General features: G+C 42.3%; 2 protein-coding genes and 1 long non-coding RNA gene across 6 annotated transcripts in view; 2 read left to right on the forward strand and 1 right to left on the reverse strand.

Moving 5' to 3' along the window:
- The window catches only part of LOC100602507 (chondroitin sulfate synthase 1), a 205,758-nt gene extending 202,342 nt beyond the window's left edge, over nt 1-3,416 (forward strand). For all 3 annotated transcript variants that reach the window (XM_030815097.1, XM_030815098.1, XM_030815099.1), the window contains one exon: nt 3,340-3,416. The gene's annotated coding sequence lies outside the window, so the exon portion shown is untranslated. The remainder of the gene's footprint in view (nt 1-3,339) is intronic.
- LRRK1 (leucine rich repeat kinase 1) overlaps nt 1-22,770 on the reverse strand; it is a 154,050-nt gene that overhangs the window by 23,038 nt on the left and 108,242 nt on the right. For both annotated transcript variants that reach the window (XM_030815095.1, XM_030815092.1), the window contains 3 exons: nt 6,821-6,992; nt 4,347-4,510; nt 3,221-3,360 (listed from right to left, as the gene is read on the reverse strand). In XM_030815095.1, coding sequence (XP_030670955.1) covers nt 3,221-3,360; nt 4,347-4,510; nt 6,821-6,992 — 476 coding nt within the window. The remainder of the gene's footprint in view (nt 1-3,220; nt 3,361-4,346; nt 4,511-6,820; nt 6,993-22,770) is intronic.
- LOC115835549 lies at nt 3,819-22,411 on the forward strand. Its single transcript, XR_004030616.1, has 3 exons — nt 3,819-3,829; nt 10,235-10,238; nt 22,229-22,411. It is a non-coding gene; the product is annotated as an uncharacterized LOC115835549 (long non-coding RNA).

Below are 22,770 nucleotides of genomic sequence, written 5' to 3' on the forward strand. Positions count from 1 at the left end.
AGAGGCTGAGGCAGGAGAATGGCGTGAACCTGGGAGGTGGAGCTTGCAGTGAGCCGAGATCACGCCACTGCACTCCAGCCTGGGTGACAGAGCAAGACTCCGTCTCAAAAAAAAAAAAAAAAAAAAAAAAAATTAATGAATCCAGGAGCTGGCTTTTTGAAAAGATCAACAAAATTGATAGACCCCCTAGCAAGACTAATAAAGAAGGAAAGAGAGAAGAATCAAATAGACACAATAAAAAATGATAAAGGGGATATCACCACCGATCTCACAGAAATACAAACTAGCATCAGAGAATACTACAAACACCTCTATGCAAACAAACTAGAAAATCTAGAAGAAATGGATAAATTCCTCGACACACACACCCTCCCAAGACTAAACCAGGAAGATGTTGAATCTCTGAATAGACCAATAACAGGCTCTGAAATTGTGGCAATAATCAATAGCTTACCAACCAAAAAGAGTCCAGGACCAGATGGATTCACAGCCTAATTCTACCAGAGGTACAAGGAGGAACTTGTACCATTCCTTCTGAAACTATTCCAATCAATAGAAAAAGAAGGAATCCTCCCTAACTCATTTTATGAGGCCAGCATCATCCTGATACCAAAGCCTGGCAGAGACACAACAAAAAAAAGAGAATTTTAGACCAATATCCTTGATGAGCATTGATGCAAAAATCCTCAATAAAATACTGGCAAACCAAATCCAGCAGCACATCAAAAAGCTTATCCACCATGATCAAGTGGGCTTCATCCCTGGGATGCAAGGCTGGTTCAACATACGCAAATCAACAAATGTAATCCAGCATATAAACAGAACCAAAGACAAAAACCACATGATTATCTCAATAGATGCAGAAAAGGCCTTTGACAAAATTCAACAACTTCATGCTAAAAACTCTCAATAAATTAGGTATTGATGGGACGTATCTCAAAATAATAAGAGCTATCTATGACAAACCCACAGCCAATATCATACTGAATGGGCAAAAACTGGAAGCATTCCCTTTGAAAACTGGCACAAGACAGGGATGCCCTCTCTCACCACTCCTATTCAACATAGTGTTGGAAGTTCTAGCCAAGGCAATTAGGCAGGAGAAGGAAATAAAGGGTATTCAATTAGGAAAAGAGGAAGTCAAATTGTCCCTGTTTGCAGATGACATGATTATATATCTAGAAAACCCCATTGTCTCAGCCCAGAATCTCCTTAAGCTGATAAGCAACTTCAGCAAAGTCTCAGGATACAAAATCAATGTACGAAAATCACAAGCATTCTTATACACCAATAAAAGAGAGCCAAATCATGAGTGAACTCCCATTCACAATTGCTTCAAAGAGAATAAAATACCTAGGAATCCAACTTACAAGGGACATGAAGGACCTCTTCAAGGAGAACTACAAACCACTGCTCAATGAAATAAAAGAGGATACAAACAAATGGAAGAACATTCCATGCTCATGGGTAGGAAGAATCAATATCGTGAAAATGGCCATACTGCCCAAGGTAATTTATAGATTCAATGCCATCCCCATCAAGCTACCAATGACTTTCTTCACAGAACTGGAAAAAACTACTTTAAAGTTCATATGGAACCAAAAAAGAGCCCGCATCGCCAAGTCAATCCTAAGCCAAAAGAACAAAGCTGGAGGCATCCTGCTACCTGACTTCAAACTATACTACAAGGCTACAGTAACCAAAACAGCATGGTACTGGTACCACAACAGAGACATAGATCAATGGAACAGAACAGAGCCCTCAGAAATAAATGCTGCATATCTACAACTATCTGATCTTTGACAAACCTGACAAAAACAAGAAATGGGGAAAGGATTCCCTATTTAATAAATGGTGCTGGGAAAAGTGGCTAGCCATATGTAGAAAGCTGAAACTGGATCCCTTCCTTACACTTTATACAAAAATTAATTCAAGATGGATTAAAGACTTACATGTTAGACCTAAGACCATAAAAACCCTAGAAGAAAACCTAGGCAATACCATTCAGGACATAGGCATGGGCAAGGACTTCATGTCTAAAACACCAAAAGCAATGGCAACAAAAGCCGAAATTGACAAATGGGATCTAATTAAACTAAAGAGCTTCTGCACAGCAAAAGAAACTACCATCAGAGTGAACAGGCAACCTACAGAATGGGAGAAAATTTTCGTAACCTACTCATCTGACAAATGGCTAATATCCAGAATCTACAGTGAACTCAAACAAATTTACAAAAAAAAAAAAAACCCATCAAAAAGTGGGCAAAGGACATGAACAGACACTTCTCAAAAGAAGACATTTATGCAGCCAAAAAACACATGAAAAAATGCTCATCATCACTGGCCATCAGAGAAATGCAAATCAAAACCACAATGAGGTACCATCTCACACCAGTTAGAATGGCCATCATTAAAAAGTCAGGAAACAACAGGTGCTGGAGAGGATGTGGAGAAATAGGAACACTTTTACACTGTTGGTGGGACTGTAAACTAGTTCAACTGTTGTGGGAGTCAGTGTGACGATTCCTCAGGGATCTAGAACTAGAAATACCATTTGACCCAGCAATCCCATTACTGGGTATATACCCAAAGGACTATAAATCATGCTGCTATAAAGACACATGCACACGTATGTTTGTTGCGGCACTATTCACAATAGCAAAGACTTGGAACCAACCCAAATGTCCAGCAACGATAGACTGGATTAAGAAAATGTGGCACATATACACCATGGAATATTATGCAGCCATAAAAAATGATGAGTTCATGTCCTTTGTAGGGACATGGATGAAGCTGGAAACCATCATTCTCAGTAAACTATCACAAGGACAAAAAACCAAACACCTCATGTTCTCACTCACAGGTGGGAATTGAACAATGAGAACTCATGGACACAGGAAGGGGAACATCACACTCCGGGGACTGTTGTGGGGTGGGGGGAGGGGGGAGGGACAGCATTAGGAGATATACCTAATGCTAAATGACGAGTTAATGGGTGCAGCAAACCAACATGGCACATGGATACATATGTAACAAACCTGCACATTGTGCACATGTACCCTAAAACCTAAAGTATAATAATAATTTTAAAAAAAGACCCCCTAGTTTTCTTGGGCTGAATCCCAGTGGGATTTTTGTCCTCCCCAAAAGCAGCAGCCCCACCATGATTCATAAGAAATATTAGCATGAACAAGGGCTTGCTTCTAGAATCTCCTCTTACCGGGAAACCACTGATCGATCAAGGAATTGACATGGTCTGTGATGAATGCCATGGCTGAGAAGTCCCTCATTTCTGATTGGCAAATGATTTTGATTCCTCCGCTTTTCTTCTTTTTCCAGTTCACATCGGAAGATTCCACACTGCAACCCAGAAACCAAAAGGAGCCCATTATGATCTGGCTCTGGGGGACCCTGGGATGACATCCCTACCCCCAGGGACAGGACCCAATCCCCAGGGACCTGGAGTGACTCTGTGCCCTGCAGGACCGATGGGGGACTCCTCCCTGTATGTGCGTGTGTGTGGCCCTGCCTTGTTCTTACCCCGGACCTGGCCTGGTGAAGGAGACACAAGGAAGATTGCAGTCAGGGATGCTCAACCTGGGAGCTGACCCTCAGGTGAGGGCCTAAGGAAGTTCCTGGACCTCCCTGAACCTCAGTGTTCTCATCTGTCCAGCAGCAACCATGGGCTTTAAGTGAGAACATCTATGTGGAAGTGGCAGGTGCCAATCGAGCCCTCTGTAAAGTTACCTCCTCTTTTCCCTTCTTCTCCTCTCATAGAGCTGAAGAATATTTTGCAAAGTTCATTGTAAATATTAAAGTAATCTTGGGTGTTTATCATTTGTTAAACCTGTTGAGCTGACTTTAGGTCTACCGCTCTCAAAAAAACAAGAATAAATGGCACAGGGCGCTGAGTTCCGTGTCTGGTTATGGGCAGTAGAGATGGGGGCCGAGGAGTCTCGGCATCCCCTGTCCCCAGCCTGGCTTCTCACAGAACAAGGAGACGGGCAGGATGGCTGCAAGGTCACCATGGTGACCTGAATAACCATGGGAGGTGCCTGAGGCTGTCCTGAACTCAATGGCCGCCATGTCCCTCAAGTCCTCAGCTGTGGCCGCCACATCTGCCTTTGCCTTTCCCGTCCTGCAAGGGGGGCTCAGCAGGGGTGACGAGACTCGAGCCTCTGGGACACTCATGGGAAGGCCTCACATTTCTAGCAAGCTGCCATGACGAGCCGCTCTCACGAGCAAAATTCTGGACACCAAGAGGATGAGGTATCCTGCTGACGTGGCCCCGGGGTGGCTGCTGTGGCACCTGCTGACCCGGCAGGTGGCCTTCCAGGTGTTCCTACCTGAGGTAGCCCCCATCAAAAGTGACCAGGAGCCCTTCCTGCCAGTAGATGGTCTGATTTCTTTTCACTCTGAATGTGCTACAGCGATTTCTCTGGTTTCCTGTAAAACTGTAAATGGTGACTTTCCTGTTCCTGCTTTTAGTATTCTTCTTGTTTTCAAAAAGCTGAAAGACAGAGAAAAGACCCTGCTTAAGTATTCTGGGCTCCTCGCTGGCCCTGGGCAGAGCTCTGCGGAGGCCGGGCTGGGCCCCATCTTGATAAATGTCCCCCATCTTTCCCACCCTCTCCTCCCACGCTGCTCATCCCTGCTGCCAAATTGAACGTTACATTATCTGACAGGGTCTCCAGGGTATTCCAGAAACACAGTTTTTCCAAAGAATTGAAAAATAGGCTTTCCTTTAAACATTTTTTCCCTTTCTGACTTTACAAGCAAAAATTCATATTAGGAAATGTAAAAAATACAGAAAAATGTAAGAGGGAAAACAAAACACCAATTTGACACCAAGCAGAGAGATCATTCAGATTTTGGTATATATTATTCCAGGATTTTTTTTTTCTATCTCCATATATTTGTAAAAAACAACTGAAGCTGTATTGGATTTCTAATTTCGTATACTTTAAAAAAACCTCGCTTTTCCTATGTCATTAAAAACACACATAAAATTCATTTTTCTAAAGTTTAATATTCTATTAAGCGTAGTAGTTTCCTGAATCACTCTCTTCTGAAGTGTAAGTTGGTGCCAATCTTTTGCTCCCTCAAAACCACCTTGAGTTACATGAGAAAGGCACAGAGCTTTCTCTGATTGAAAATGATGTCCTTAGTTTAGATGTTTACCAGTCGGATTATTGGTCGAAGGGTCTGAATGTTTTAAAGCTCTGGATACATCCCTTGGAATCACTTTTTGAACGACGAGACTGTCCTGTGCACCGACTACCAGTGTGCGCAGGGCCGCTTCGTGCCCCGGGGCTGGGGATTACGGCTCAGCTCTTTGCTAATGTGATGGATGAAAAGTGGCATCTCACTGCTGCTTGAATTTGCATGCCTTTGATGAGTGATGAGACTGCACTCTTTTCCCCCTCCTGTCACCCATCTGAATTTCCATAGGACTTCTTTCCTAACTTCGAGTGAGGGAAGCTGCTGCCCGGAAGGGCGCCCTGGGCCTCCAGGCCCAGCTGGGCCCCACTTGTGAGCTCAGCCTCCCACGATGCTAGTGCTCCATGACCCTCCCCTGAGAACACAGCGGGACACAGAGTTCAAAGGGAGGGCAGAGGAATGGGAACGTAGGATCCCAGCGCCTGCGCCCACTCCTTCAATCGGCGCACCCTTCTGGCGCTATAAACCAATCTCCCTCCCCACTAGCACAGGCTGCTGCGGTCACGATGGACTTTAAGGCTTTTGCATTGATTTTTCTTACCGTTTCAGTACAAATGGGAAGATCAAAGAACATTTTTATAGAGCTAAAAAGTTATAATTCAATAAGGACTTTCTAATTAGGATGTCGCAACAATAAACTCATACGGAATTTAATGTCAAGGATTTGACAGTCAGGGATTATGCCAGAGGTTCGCAAAACCAAGTGTGTCAGAATCCCCTGGAGGGGTTGTGAAGACCAGCGCGGGGTTCCCCCTGGAGTTTCTCATGCCGCGGGTTTGAGGTGGGGCCTGAGAAGGTGTGTTCCTCACACATTCCCAGGTGAGGGTGATTTTGCTGCTATGGGAACCCCACTTTGAAAATCACCACTGTAGCAAATATTGCTTTCATGTTCCTGCCTTGCATGAAATTAATGTTGCCTGACAGCTGGGACTCCTTCCCATAACCCCAGGTAAACCCACAGAAGCTAACTCCTTGGGCGGGGTCTCCAGCGTTACCAGAGCCACGTAAAGTTCCGCACAAGTGGTTCTCAAACTGGACTGCACAGGGCACTCGCCTGGGAGGCTTAAAAATACCAAAGAGGAATCACTTTTTCAAACGATCCTCAAAGATTCTGATTCGATCGGTCTGGAGTGTGGTCTGCATCTTTTAGAATCTCCTCCAGGCGAGTCTAGCGTGCAGCCAGGATGGCAAAACCGTGCTTCCAACCTCACGGTTCTCCAAGTGTGGTTGCTGGGCCGGCGGCATCCCCTCGGGGAATGGATAGAAATGCGAATTCTTGGCCTCAGCCCACACCTACTGAATCAGAACCTCTGGGGTAGGGCCCACCAAACTGTGTTCTAACAAACTCCAGGTGGTTTTGAGGTGGGCTAACATTGAGAACCACTATTTATAAAGGGCGTGTTCTGTCACTCACAGGATGGCTTAAATGGGTTGGCCAGCGGCCCATGCCACACCTGCCCCTGGCACTACATTGGTGGCATGGCTCTAGGAGAAGGGTCTCCAGGCAGGGCCCCGCAGCAAAGGGCATTCCCCTCCCCCAAGGGTACAACTGTAGGTGCCTCTCTGGCATCTGCCTGTGCAGAAACCGTAGCCATAATACCTGAAGGTCCATCTCCGCCAGGCTGATCAGCATCCGTGCTATAAACCTTTGCCAGAAGCCGACGGGAACGAAGCTCATCTTAAATACCCTCTGAATGGTGTTGGCTGCAGGGTGCCGCATGCCGTGGGTGTCCAGGCCAGGTTTAGATGGAAGGAGATGGGGCAGGAGGTAGCTGAAACACACCAAGGGTGATTGGTGAACAGTGGGTCCCAAGCTCCACGGCAGGGCCCTGATCCCAGCAGATGGCCTGGTCTGGGGACAGGCTGTGCTGGAACACCTCAGGCTGCTGGGTTCCTTCCTCCCAGGGCCTTTGGAATTCTGTTATTAGTAAGAGAAGGGTGGTTTATATGCTGAGAATAAATACTCCAAAGGAAAATGAAGACTGGTCCCATTAATATGAGTCTATCATGGTTTCTAAGATAGAGACTAGAATGAGGCTAAGGGAAGACATGAAAACATCATGGTCCTAAAAATGTCAGACATAGCAAATCGGACTCAATTCTCTATAAATGGGGTTGCAGTTGGGGAATCACTTAACATTAACTTTGGTTGATGAAGGAAAAACAAATACAGCTGCAAGGTTTCAAGGACAATGCAGATATTAGGGTCAGAGTAACATTTTTGGCCTTTAAAGCTATTTATTATTCTTGGCCAGTTGACACGACGCAATTGCCTTAAAAGTTAGAATAAGCCTGTTTTGTGCGAAAAAGGGATGTTTTACGAGAACACTCTCGGTCATCATAAAAATGCTGCATCATTGTGTCAGCAAGGCCTTCACGTCTTTTGTCATCTTAAAACAGCTGCAACCTGGGAGGCCCTTCCAAAAGTGTGCCTGAAAACCAGCAATGGCTGCATGCTGTGGGGCTGCGGGGGCAGCCACCGGACAGGCACAGGACGGCCCCTGGGTGTGCAGATGCTGCACTCTTTCCCAATAAAGGTTTTACCTTCAGCTCTCCTAATCTTAAAATAGATCTATTTCAGTCCAATAAATGTCCTTAGAACTTTCTGGAAAAGACTCCCTAAACTGTAAGAAAATACAACGACAGCCCATGGCCCAAGCATACAGGCCAAGTCTCGGCTCTGACGCACACGCTCTGACACATGGGTATACAATGGGGAGAGAAAGGGTCCCCTCTTGGCAGGGCTGGTGAAGGTAGACAGGGGCTGTGCAGATGACGCAGCAGACACAGGTGGTGAAGCAGGAGGCCTTTTCAGCCTTTCAGGTCTTGGGTGAAAGGACATTCCCAACCTCTTGCTAGATGCCTCTTCATCAGAGTGTCCTGTCCTATTCCTTCACATCTGAAAATTCCTTGCTTCTCCATCTGCTCAGTGTTTGTTCCCCATACAGGAGGCCCTGGGCCTTGCCTGCTGTTTCTTTCTGCTTTTTCTACTTCATCTCATGCATCCTGGGTGTCTCACGTGGCCCTCTTACAGTGGTGGTGCCCTGTGTCTTTCTTGCTCTTCTCCTTGTTGGAGTGTACTTAGAGCGGGGCGGGGGGGGGAGAATTCTCTGTCCCCAGGCGCCCCAGCATGACGTGCAGTGGCACACAGAAGAGGTGCTCCGTGATGTTTTTGAGGGCAGAGGTTTAGAAGGTGACATGGCAAATAAAGAGATCCTGAGTGGCCACAGAAGCCAGTTCTCCAGGTAAGCAGTGGTCTCAAGGTAGTGCAGGCCGCTGGCTCCGGGTTTCAGAGCAGTTACGAGCTGGGAAAGGCCGTCCCAGGGAATAACCAGTGAGTCAGCAGGACAGGTCCTAAGAGGTAAATTATTCATGTGTTTGGTGAATGTAAAGCAGTGAAACCCTGGCAGGGCACAGTGTCTGCACTGAGGTGCTGGCTCATGCCACCCCACTGAGACAGCCTCAGACAGGGCTGCAGCCCTTCTCAGAGTCTGCTGAGAGGCAAGGACCTTCCTCCTGAAAGAAACACAAAGGCTTCAAACTGTACGGTACTTCCAGGGGTTCACGGAGGTTTTCTGAGGGGCTGGATGGGTTCACTGCAGGTGGGAAACCGTGCTCTGGGAGGGGCAGCAAATGTATCTGTTTGCACGGATCCAGGGATCCCAGCAGCCTTAGAAAGCTGACGATGCCAGGAGCGGGGACTTGCCTGGGGCACAAGGGAACCATTATGCCTGTGCTGAGATGAAACGTGTCCCACTATTCCTGGATATGCATAGAGCACGACACCATGGCTACGAGAACCTATGACGAAGAAACAGTAACAACAACTGGACTGTCAGTACTGGATGTCTTGGGAGCTTAAGAGACACTGTTCCGAGTATTTTACATGTATTTATCAGGGCTGTTTCCATACAGGAGGCCCTGGGACGTGCCTGCTACTGTTTCTTTCTGCTGGTCTGAATATTTTACATGTATTATCTAACTTAATCCTCACAACAACCATCATACTTATAGTAATTATATTAGACCCATTGTGCAGATGAGAAAGAAGAAGGTAGTTGGGATTCATACTTGGTGCATCCCAACTTCATATTCTAACCTGCTGTGCCACAAGCCTTGGTGAGGACCTGGCAGGGATCACGCTGATGATCTCGTTCAACCAAACACACACATACACACACACACACACACACACACACACACTATAAATACGTGTACATTTTATACATATAAAAACTGACTTCATATAGATAACTGACTTTCTTTTACTGAGTACTCATATCTCCTCACTCCTCTAACCTGCAATAAAACAATCTGAAAGTTGTCAGATCTGGCAACGTTGTAAACACACAGGCTGCGCCTTACTCTGAACGTTCTCATGGACCAAAGTTAAGGACGCCGCTGGGCCATGTTATGAGGGGCTGTGGAATTTTGAATTCCTCTTTGGGGTTTTATTTTTTAAGGAACCCAGAGAGCTGGAGCAGCAGAAAGACTTGAGGCCCCTCCCATTCCTAGTGGGAGGTGGGTGGGGCCTCAGGCAAAGGCGGGGCCAGTGGCTGGTTCCCAGGTGGCCGGGTCTCCGGCCTCACTGTGCAGGATCCAGGGGACACCCCTGTAGAGAGCTGGAGTTGAGGACGCAGAGTGGCGGTGTGTCCTCTGGGTGCTGCATGGCAACGTTCTGTGGATTTGGATCCTGTGGATTTGGATCCTGGATACAGCTTCATTGCCAACATCAGCATGGAACCCAGGAAGCAGCTGAAATGGAAACTAGTACTCAGAGGCCTGAGGACAAAGCTGGTTCAGGGCAGAGCATCATGGGAGGTCTCACCCCTCGTGTGCTCCCCCAGCCTGGCCCTCGTAGGGGTCCCACCCTGAGGGGAGGCATTCAGTTCAGCTACTTCAGAAGATACATCCTGGTAATGGGTAGCACAGAGGAGAGTAGGAGGAAAGAAGAAGCCAACACTACACTTGGTTTTGATGAAAGCCAAGCCTGACAGTGAGACTTTGAAGGAAGAAAAGTTAAGTAAAAGCTCATAAAGAGTCTGCAAAAACTCCCCAACAAGAGCACCCTGCTTGGTAAGGCTAGGGGGCCTCACTGCCTCTCCCCTGCCTTCCATGGGCCAAATGCTAGGGCCAGAGCACATGTTGTGGGGAGGTAGAGACGTGTGCTGCCCAATGCTCAAGGGCCAACGGCGTAACTGAGGGTCTGGGCAGGTGGGTAAGAGGTAACAAGTAGGGGAGTGTAAGGGCAGTAAAAGCCACAGGAGGATGGTGGCAGAGCTCTCGGAGGGGCAGTAGGCTTCTCAGAGGCCCCTGGACTGCAGCAGAGCAGGTGGTTGGGCATCCGTGATCACATGAGAGGAGGTGGCATGGGGTCAGAGGTCCTCGGCGAGGGGTTGGGGTGACGAAGACTGAGGAGGACCCCTTTCTGCCCAGAAGACAATGGGGTGACACCTTTAAAAGACTGACTGAAAAATGACCCAGAATTCTACATCCAAGAAAATTATCCATCAGAAAATTAGAGTGTTAATAAAGACATTTTCATATAAACAAAAGTGACACCTTTAAAAGACTGACCAAAGAATGACCCAGAATTCTACATCCAAGAAAATTATCCATCAAAAAATTAGAGTGTTAATAAAGACATTTTCATATAAACAAAAGTCTTGTCTAAAAAAGAGAATTTGTTTCCATCAGACTTAGACTTTAAGAAATGCTACACGTAATTCTTCAGGTTAAAGAGAGATTATACCGATGGAAAGAGGTGAAAAGCACCAGAAATGGTCAACATTTTTCCCTTAATTTCTTAAAAGACTATTGATTGTGTAATTATTCAAAGCAAAAGTAATAACACTATATTATGGGGTTCATTACATACATTGTAGTCCTCCCTTATCTGCGTTTTTTCTTCATGGTTTCAATGACTGGTCCAAAAATTTTAAGATATTTAGAAAGAGAGAGAGAGAGACCACATTTACATAACTTCTATTACAGTATGTCGTAATTATACTGTTTTGTTGTTAGTTATTGTTAATTTCTACTGTGTGTTGTTAATCACTTACTGGGTTACAATTAAACTTTATCATAGGTATGTATAAAAAGGAAAAAGCATAGTGTATGTAGGGCTCAATACTATCGCAGTTTTAGGCATCCACTGGGGTGTGGAAATCTACCAGCTGTGGATGAGGGGGACTACTGTATAGAAGAAACGTGGATGACAACATGAGTACAGAGGGTACTGGGAGGAGTAATGTCACTGAATCGTGCTGAGGTTTTTGCATTTAATTCAAAGTGGTATAATATTAATTACAAGTAGATTGTGATAAGGTAAGGATGCATATTCTAATCCCAAGAGTAACCACTAAAACACAATACCAAGAAGAATGGCCAAAAACCCAACAGAGAGCATGAAAATACTAAAATAAAATTTAACTCAAAAGAAGGCAGGAAAGAATGAACAAAATAACAAAAACAGATGGTATAAATACAAAATAAATAGAGAAATAGTAGGCTTAAACCCAACCATATAATTATGATAAATGTAAATGAATCAAATATTCCTATTAAAAGGCAGAGATTATCAGATTGGATAATGTGCTGTCAGCAAGAGATTCATTTTTAATAGAGATCATAACCTGCTACTAGAAGAATAGGGAAAAAAACCCAGGTAGAACTAAAAGAGCTGGTGTGGCTATTTTAACATCAGACAAAATAGACTTCAAGAAAAGGAGTATTACCAGTGATAAAGAGAAACATTGTATAATGAAAAAAGGGTCACTTCATTACACAGGCATGACACAAATGTGTGTATGTAACCAATAATGGCTTCAAAATATATAAAACAAAGCCTATCAGAACTGGAGAGAGAGGTAGACTTATCATTAGATATTTTACCATCTCTCTCTTAGTAATTGATAGAATGAATAGGAAAAAAGTCAATGAGAACATGGAAGATTTGAACACGTTGTTTACCACTTTGAGCTAAATTAAGTTTATAAAATACTATAGCCACACCATAGAAAACACGTTTTTTGTGTGCACTTCAGATTTTCACCAGGAAAGATCACACATTGGCCCATAAAATCAGTCTCAATGAATTTCAAAATACAGAAATCTTAGAATATATTCTCTGACCAAAATCATGTAAGATATATTAGAAAATCTTTCAAATTAATGATAAAAACACAACATAGAAAAATTAGTTGTATTTGTCATATAAAGCAGTGCTTAGAAAGTTATGGCTTTAAATGCTTACATAGAAAATAGGAAAGGCTTAAAATAAATGACCTAGGCTTCCACCTTAAGAAGTAAGAACAAGAAGCATAAATTAAACCCAAAGTTAGCTGAAGGAAGACAATAATAAAGAGCAGTAATAGATGAAATAAAAGAGAAAAATAATAGAAGAAATCAGCAATGGCAACGGTTGGTTCTTTAAAACGATTCCAAACATTTGATAAACACTTAACAAGACTGATCAAGAAAGAATGAGAGAAAAGACATATTATTAATATCTGGAGAGAGAGAATATCACTACACATTCCAGAGATATTTTAAATATCTTTATATTAATACATTCTGCACCACAGATGAAAAGAGAAAATTTATTGAAAAAAAGTAACTTACCAAAACTGACACAAGAATAGAAAATTTTAATAACCCTATAGCTAATAAATAGATTTAATTTGTAATTAAAAATCCTCTTGTGAAGTCAACTCCAGGCTATAAATTCTATCAAACAGTTAAGGAAGGTCTAACACCAATCTTATACAAAATCGTGGAGAAAATAGAGAAGGAAAAAAATCTTTTCAATTCATTTTATGAAGACAGCATATGTCTGATAACCCACAAAGACTTTTTATAAAAGTACCAACCAATATCCCTCATGAACATAGATTAAAAAATTCTTATACAAAATAGAAGGCACTGAAATCTGGCATTAGATAAAAAAGATAATAAATCATGAACACTTGGTATGAATCTTGGGAATACAAGGTTGGTTTAACATTTGAAAATCAATCAACATATTCATTTAACAGAAAAATAACTGAAGAAAAAAATTAACTCAACAGAGGCAGAACAAGCATTTTTGGGGGACAAAATTCAGTACCCATTTATGATAAAAGCTTTCAGCAAACTGGGAATAAAAGGGAACTTCCTCAATCTGATAAAGTTTCCATGGATAACAAAGCTCTGCAGAAAACATCACACTTGATGGTGAAAGACTGAATGCTTCCCCCTGAGATCACACAGAATGACGTCTTCTCTCACCCCTTCTATTTAAGCCTTCGCTAGAGATCCCAGCCAACGCAATCAGGCAAAAAGAGCAAAAAAAAATGTGAAGATTAGAATGAAAAAAGTAAAACTGTTTTTCAAAAAAGAAGCATACTTAGAAAATCCTGAAAAATCTACTGGAGCTAATAGGTGAATTTAGCAAGGTTTTTGGATATAAGGTAAATATTTAAATTATATTTCTGTATACCAGCAACAAAAAATGGAAATCAAATTAGAAGATATGTTATTTACCCATAGTGGAGAACATAAATTATGTAGACACAAATTTAACGAAAGATGCAGAAAATCTGAATACTGAGAACAAACCACTGTTGAGAGCAACTTTTTAAAAACCAAAATAAATGAAGAGATATACCATGTTCATATTGGAAGATTCAATATTTCTAAGATGTCAGCTCTCTTTGATCTATAGATTCAATGTAATCTCCATAAAAATCAAGAATCAGACAAGCTGATTCTAAAATTTAGATGAAAATGCAAAGGATCTAGAATAATCCAAAATAATCTTGAAACAGAAGAACAAAATCGGAGGGTGTCATATGCTGAATAATGAGCCCCAAAATACCCAGGTCCTAAACCCTAGAACTGCGATTGTTGCACGGAAATAGAGACTTTGTAGGTGTGGTTAAGTTATGGACTTTGAAACGGGGATAAGATCCCACATTATCTGGGTGGACCTTAAGTGCAGACACAGTGTCCTTAAAAGATAGGGGGAAGAGAGAGATTTGCACAGAAGAAGACAAGATGGCCGCTGGAGCAGGGTGCCATGCTCCTGGGAGGGACGGCTTCAAGATGGCTGACTAGAGGCATTTCAGACTTGCCTCCAACACTGACAAGAGGCAAAATAGTGAGTAGATAATCACACGTTGAACAGATCATCCAAGAGGGAACACTGGAATTCGACAGAAAAGTGACAGGAAATACCTAAGGCAAGGAAGGAGAAGGAAGCAAGGCAGCCTGTTAGGCTGAGAGCTGAGAGAGACTCCCCAGTGTGGGGAAAAGGTAAGTGAGAGATCCCCAGTGGTCCACATTCCCACTCTGGACTCCTGAAATCCAAGGCACAGGAGAGCCCCTTGCCCTTTGTGGGCCCTGAAACTAACTGATGGGAGACTGTGCAATGGCACTGCTCTGAGGGTGCTCACACTCTTTGAGACCAAAGCAGCCACGCTAAGGAGGCAATTTATTTATATTTTAATTTTTAATTTCAATAGGACTTTGGGGAGCAGGTGGTGTTTGGTTACATGATAAAGTTCTTCAGTGGTGATTTCTGAGATTTTGGCGCACCCATCACCCGAGCAGTGTACACTGTACCCAATGTGTAGTTTTTTATCTCTCATCCCCTCCCACCTTTTCCCCTGAGTCCCCAAAGTCCATTGTATTATTCTGATGCCTTTGCATCCTCATAGCTTAACTTCCAATTATAATTTAGAACATACAATGTTTAGTTTTCCATTCCTGAGTTACTTCACTCAGAATAATGGTCTCCAACTCATCCAGGTTGCTGCAAATGCCATTATTTTATCCCTTTATATGGCTGAGTAGTATTCTATGGTATATATATACCACAATTTTTTTAATCCAGTTGTTGATTGATGCACATTTGGGATGGTTCCGTATTTTTGCAATTATGAATTGTGCTGTTATAAACATGTGTGTGCAAGTATCTTTTTTGTATAATGACTTCTTTTCTTCTGGGTAGATAGCCAGTAGTGAGATTGCTGGATCAAATGGTAACCTACTTTTAGTTCTTTAAGAAATCCACAAGGAGCCATTTTACAGCCCTGTCCCCAACAGACTGTGTACTGTCCTGGAGCCCAGTGGTGCTGGGGCTGAGGTGCAAGAGAAATGTGGGCTGCTACCCCTGGGGCTGAAGTGTGAGTGAGGCATAGCTACCACCTTAAGGGCTAAGGTGTGAGTGGCATGTATTCCCCACCCACCAGCCTAATCTGTTGCCACTGAAGGTGGCCCACCCTCCCCAGTGGCAGGGCAGCAGTGTGGCCACTGATGTCCCCAGCCTGAGCATTCCATTGCTGGCCTGGGGATCACTCCACTCCTGCCTACCATGGCTGGTACCTGTACACACCACTGAGAGGCCTGAATACAAGCCCACCTGGCCTGGCTTCATGTCCCCTGGCCCCTGTGCCAGAGCATGTGGACTAGGGCTGAGGGACTGCCCAGCTCAGTCCACCATCAGTGGTACCTGAACACTTCTCCTGAGGGCCTAGGGTTGGACCTACTGACTCTGCTGTTACCACTACAGCTGGTACCTACTTGCACATGTCACCTGTGGCCCTATGCACAAGCCCAACCAGCCCGTTGCAGCCAGTGCCAACACCAGCATGCGCTGTTCAGGACCTACAGGGTTTTCCTGCCACTTCCACTGCCATTACCCACACCATGCCAGCTGCCTAGGGACCCGAGAGCCCACCCACCTATCTGGCCCACTGACGCCACTACCAACATCCAAGTAAGCCTCCTGGAAGCCCAAGAATAGGCCTGTCTGGACGCTCTAACACTGGTGCCAGTATATACCACCCTGGGGTCCAAGGACAGGCATGCTTGCTGCCACCACTGGGGCCCAAAGACTGGCCCACTTGGCATCCCTGTTCCCAGCAAAACTTCCCCACAAGCTCCACTAACAACTGCACCCTAAATTACTGAGGAAATCACAGATACCACTGACATTGTTTATAGCTAAAGAAATCATACAGATTACACTACTGCATCTATGCAGAATGAAAGCCAAAGTGCCCTACTGAACCAACACCATAGATGCATCTTCAGGAGAAAGTTCTCCCCTATGAAAGCAAATTCAAATACTGGAAGAAGTGACTGTTACACCAGATGCACAGATATCAATGTAAGGACGCAGGAAACATGTAAAAGCAAGGACATATGATACTTCCAAAGGAAAACAATAATTCTCCAGCCATACATCCTAATCAAGAACAAATTTATAAAATCCTGGAAAAATAATTAAAAATTCTGATACTAAAGGAGCTCAGTGAGATAGAAGAAAATTCTGAAAAACAATACAAAGAAATCAGAAAAACAATTCAGGATACAAATGATAAATTTACCAAAGAGATAGATATAAATATCATTAAAAAAAAACAAATGGAAATTCTGGGACTGAAGAATTCATTGAGTGAAATATAAAATACATTCAAAAGCTTCAGTAATAGGCTAGATCAAGCAGAATCATTATCTCAGAACTTGAAGACAGGTCTTATGAAAAACAGAGTTAGAAAAAAAAAAAAGAAAAACAGAGTTAGACAAAAATAAAGAAAAATGAAGAAAATAATGAGTAAATATTTTCTCAATGAGTGGTATATGGGACACCATAAAGCAACCAAGTATTTACATTACTGGAGTCCCAGAAGGTGAAGAGAGAATGAAAGGGTTAGGAAAACCTATTTAACAAAATAAGAGATGAAAACTTCCTAAGTTTAGCAAGGTATTTAGACATCCAGATACAGGAGGCTCTGAGATCCCCAAACAGAGATAATGCAAAAAGGTCTTCTCCATGGCACATTATAGTCAAACTGTCTAAAGTCAAAGAGAGAATTCTAAAAACAGCAATAGAAAAGAATTGAGTCACCTAAGAGACCCCATTAGACTAACAGCAGATTTCTCAGCAGAAACCTTATGTCACTAATAGACTGGCCCTAGAAGAACTGCTCAAGGGATCCTTAACCTGGAAGCAAAAAGAAAAATGATATTTAACATCATGAAAACACACAAAAGTATAAAAATCACTGGTAAAGCAAACACTCAAATGAGGAAGAGAAAGGACTCAAGTGGTACCACCACAGAAAACCACCAAACCACAGTGATAAGCAATAAGAGAGAAAGGAACAAAGTATATATAAAAACAACCAGAAAATAATTAACAACAGGACAGGAAAAAAACCTCACATATTAATAATTACCTTGAATGTAAGTGGATTAAATTCTCCACTTAAAAAGTGTACACTGGCTGAATGGATTAAAAAAACAGGATTCAATTATATGCTACCAGTAAGAAACTCACTTTACCTGTAAAGACACATATAGACTGAAAGTAAAGCATTGCAAAAAGAAATTCCATGCAAATGGTAGCCAAAAGCAAGCAGACATTGCTATACTTATATCAGACAAAACAGACTTCAAGTCAAAAATAGTAAAAAGACAAAGAAGGTCATTATGTAATGATAAAGGGATCAATCCAACAAGAGAATATAACAATATCAATATATATGCACCCAACACTGGAGCACCCAGATTCATAAAGCAAATATTACTAGATCTAAAGAGAGAGATAGATTCCAATACTATAATAGTATGGCACTTAAACACACCACTCTCAGCATTAGACAGATCATCTAGACAGAAACTCATCAAAAACACATTGGATTTAAATGACTTGAGACCAAAAGGACCTTACAGACATTTACAAACCAAACCCAAAATCAGCAGAAGGAAAGAAACCACATAATAAATAAGGGTCAGAGCAGAAATAAAATGGAATACAGACTTAAAAAAACAATAAAAAGGATCAATGAAATGAAAAGTTGATTCTTCAAAAAGATAAACAAAATTAATAAATCACTAGGCTAGAGTAACCAAGAAGAGAAAAGACCCAAATAACCAAAATTGGTAATGAAAAAAGAGACATTACAACTGATACTATGGAAATACAAAAGATCATCAGAGACTATTATGAAGAACTATATGTTAACAAACCGGAAACCCTAGGAAAAAGAAACAGACAAATTCCCAGAAACATAAAACCTCACCCAAGGTGAATCAGGAATACAAAGTAAACCTGAACAGATCAATAATGGATTCTAAAATTCATATGCAACCAAACAAGAGATTGAATAGCTAAAGCAATCCTGAGCAAAAAGAACAAAGCTGGAGGAATCACACTATCTGACTTCAAAATATACTGCGAAGCTATAGTAACCCAAACAGCATGATATCAGTAGAAAAATAGACACCTAGACCAATGGAACAAAATAGAGAACCCAGAAATAAATCCACATATTTACAGTCAACAGATTCTCAACAAAGGTGCCAAGAACATACAGAGGAGGAAATATGCCCTCTTCAATAAATGGTGCTGGGAAAATTAGATATCCATATGGAGAAGAATGGAACTAGACCCCTATCTCTCACCACATACGAAAATCAACTCAAAATGGATTAAAGCCTTAAATTTAAGACCCCAAACTATAAACGACTAGAAGAAAACAGGGAAAGCACTTCAGGACATTGGTCTAGGCAAAGGTTTTATGGCTAAGACCTCGAAAACACAAACAACTAAAACGAAAATAGACAAATGGTACTATATTGAACTAAATGGCTTCTTCACTGCATAGGAAACAATTAGCAGAGTGAAGAGACCTGTTGAATGAGAGAAAATATTTGCAAAGTATTCATCCAACGAGGAACTAATATCCACAATTTACAAGAAATTCAAACAACTCAATAAAACTCAAATAATCTCATTAAAAGAAGGCAAAGGACATGAATAGACGTTTTTCAAAAGAAGACATATGAATGGCCAACAGGTATATGAAAAATACTCAACACCATGAATCATCAGGGAAATGCAAATCAAAACCACAATGAGATATCATATAACCCCAGTTGAACAGCTACTATCAGAAAACCAAAAAATAACAGATGCTGGTGAGGACGCAGAGAAAAGAAAACTCTTATACGCTGTTGGCTATAATGTAAATTAGTACAGCCACTGTGGAAAATAGTATGGTGATTTCTCAAAAAACTAAAAATAGAACTACCATACAATCCACTAGTGGGTATTTATACAGAGGAAAAGAAACCAGGTATTAAAGGGATACCTGGATTCCCTTATCTACTGCAGCACTATTCACAATAGCAAAGATAAGGAACCAACCTAAGTGTCCATCAATGGAAAAATGGATAAAGAAAGGTCCATATACACAACGGAATACTACTTGGCCATAAAAGAGAATGAAATCACATCATTTGCAGCAACATGGATGAAACTGGAAATCATTACGTTAAATGAAATAAACCAGGCAAAGAAAAACAAATACTGCATGCTCCCACTCATATGTGGGAGCTAAAAAACTTGATCTTATGAAGATAGAAAATAGAATGACAGATACTAGAAGCTAGGAAGGGTGTGAGAGTGGGAGGGAGAGATGAAGAGAGGTTGGCGAATGGGTACAGACATACAGTTAGAAGAAATAAGTTCTAATGGTCAATAGCAGACGAGGGTGACTATAGTTAGCAAGAATATATTGTATATTTCAGAGTAGTTAGAAGCCAGGACTTGAAATGATACCAACACATAGAAAGGATAAATACTCAAGGTGATGGATACCCCAAGTGCCCTGACTTGATCATTCCACATTCTACGCATGTAAAAACTACTCACATGTACCCCATAAATACGTAAAATATTACATATCGATAAAAGAAATGTAAGCTAAGAAATGCAGCTCTAGAGACTGGAAAAGATAAGAAAATGGATTTTCTTCTAGAGCCTCCAGAGGCAGCATGATCCTGCTGACCCCTTGACTTTGGACCAGGGAAACTTATTTTGGACTTCTGGCCTCCAGAACTGTAAGGGTAAAAATGTGTGTTGTTTTAAGATGCCACATTCATGGTATCTTACAGCAATCACAGGAAACTAACACAAAAGGTTCACGCAACCCGATTTCAAGTCTCACTCTAAAGTTACAATAATCAGTGGAGTTTGGCACTGGCATAAGGATAGGCATATATATTAGTGGAACAAAATAGAGTCCTGAAATAAACCCACACAACTGATTTTTGATAAAGAAACCAATGTAATTCAATGAGGAAAGGAAAGTCTTTTCAACAAATGGTTCTGGAACAACAGGATAATATACTGGAAAGAAATGAACCTTGACCCCTACTTCACCCCATATACAAAAATTAATTTGACATAGATTATAGACCTGGAAGTAAAAGCTAAACTACAAACCTCCTAGAAGAAAAATATAGAGAGATTGTCAAGATCGTGGTATAATCAAATATTTCTTGAAGATGACACAAAAAGCAATAATCACAAAATTTAAAAGTTAGACTTCATTAATTTAAAAAAAAGCCACAGACTGGGAGAAAATATTTGCAAATCATATATCTGAGAAAGAACTTGTATCGGGTGGGGGGAGGGGGGAGGGATAGCATTAGGAGATATACCTAATGTTAAATGACGAGTTAATGGGTGCAGCACAACAACATGGCATGTGTATACGTATGTAACAAACCTGCACGTTGTGCACATGTACCCTAAAACTTAAAGTATAATTTTTAAAAAAAGAACTTGTATCCAGAAGATATAAAGAAGTACATATCAGTACCAAAAAGGAAAACATTCTAATCATAAAATAGGCATAAAACTTGAATAGACACTTCACAAAAGAAGATATACCAACGGCCAATAAGCTCACGAAAGGTGTTCTACCTCATTAGTCATGAAGAAAACGTAAAGTAAAGCCACGGTCAAGTACAAGCTCACATCCACTGGAATAGCTAAAATCAGAAAGACCTACAGACGACAAATATTGGGGAGGAGGCTGGGCGCGGTGGCCCATGCCTATAATCCCAGCACTTTGGGAGGTCAAGGCGGGCGGATCACGAGGTCAGGAGATCGAGACCATCCTGGCTAACATGGTGAAACCCCGTCTCTACTAAAAATACAAAAAATTAGCTGGGCGAGGTGGCAGGTGCCTGTAGTCCCAGCTACTTTGGAGGCTGAGGCAGGAGAATGGTGAGAACCGGGGAGGAGGAGCTTGCAATGAGCCAAGATCGCGCCACTGCACTCCAGTCTGGGTGACAGCGAGACTCCGTTTCAAAAACAAAAAAATATTGGGGAGGAAATGGAGTGTACAGTCTCTTGGGGGACAGCTTGGTGATTTCTTATAAAATTAAACTTACACTCTATTACCCAGCCATTCCACTCCTGGTTTTGATCCAAGAGAAATGAAAACATGTGTCTACAAAAAGACTTGAGACTGTTTACAGCAGTGTTATTCATAATAGCCCAAAGCTGGAAACCATCCAAATGCCTATCAACAGCTGAGTGGATAAACAAATTGCGGTAAAGCCATACAGTGGAATACTAGTCAGCAACAGAAAGAACAAACTCGGGATACACACAACCACATGAATGGATCTCAAAGGCATGATGTTTAGTGGGAGAAGCCAATTAGAGACCATATCGCGTGACTCTGAGCAGTTGAGAAGTTCAAGAACAGGAAACACTAGGCTCTGGTGCTGGAAATCAGAGTGCTGCTGCTGATATGGATGGGAAACGACTGGAAGGGAGTCTGGCGGAACTTCCAGTATGACAGGAACATTCTGTATCTTGAGGCAGGTGCTGGTTGCACAGTTGTATGCATTTGTCAAAAGTCATTGTTTTGAACACTAGCGATCTGGGCATTTCACTGTAAGTAAACTTTACCTATGATGGAACACGACTCACCCATAAAAAGGAATGAATTAACAGCATTTGCAGTGACCTGGATGAGACTGGATACTCTTCTAAGTGAAGTAACTCAGGAATGGGAAACCAAACATCATATGTTCTCACTGATATGTGGGAGCTAAGCTGTGAGGATGCAAAGGCGTAAGAATGATACAATGGACTTTGGGGACTTGGGGGGAAGAGTGGGAGGTGGGCAAGGGATAAAAGACTACAAATAGGGTGCAGTGTATACTGTTCGGGTGATGGTGCACCAAAAATCTCATGAATCACCACTAAAGAACTTATGTAACCAAATACCAACTGTACCCCAATAACTTATGGAAAAAATCTTCGTAAATAAACAAATAAAAACAGAAGCAGGTATGGGTGTCACAAGGAGGAAAAGGCCAGTCAACAGAATTGTTTCACTGGGAGATGGCAGGGCCATGTCATGGCAGGTGGGGTGAGGAGTGGGTGTCAGGGGTACAGGGAGGAATTTGGAGCCTAGAGTGCCACTCCCTGAGCACAGTTCCGTGGGTAGGGGGTGGGAGAAGGTGATCGGTGGGACCACACAGCAGAGGAGAGAAGGCAGGTGTCTTAGACACGCTGTGTCAGTTGCCATGCCACACCTCCAAGTGGGAGCAATCTGGAAGCTCAGGCCTCAGCCTCTGGAGGCTGGGCCCTGCTGAAAATCTGAGGATTCTTCCTTTGGGGCATGGAGGACCAAGGCAGCTGAATTCATGGCTTGGGCAAAATGCAGGGGAGGGGCCTGCTGAGGACACTGGAGG

This window comes from Nomascus leucogenys, chromosome 6, assembly GCF_006542625.1.
Source record: "Nomascus leucogenys isolate Asia chromosome 6, Asia_NLE_v1, whole genome shotgun sequence".
NCBI classification, from domain to species: Eukaryota; Metazoa; Chordata; class Mammalia; order Primates; family Hylobatidae; genus Nomascus; species Nomascus leucogenys.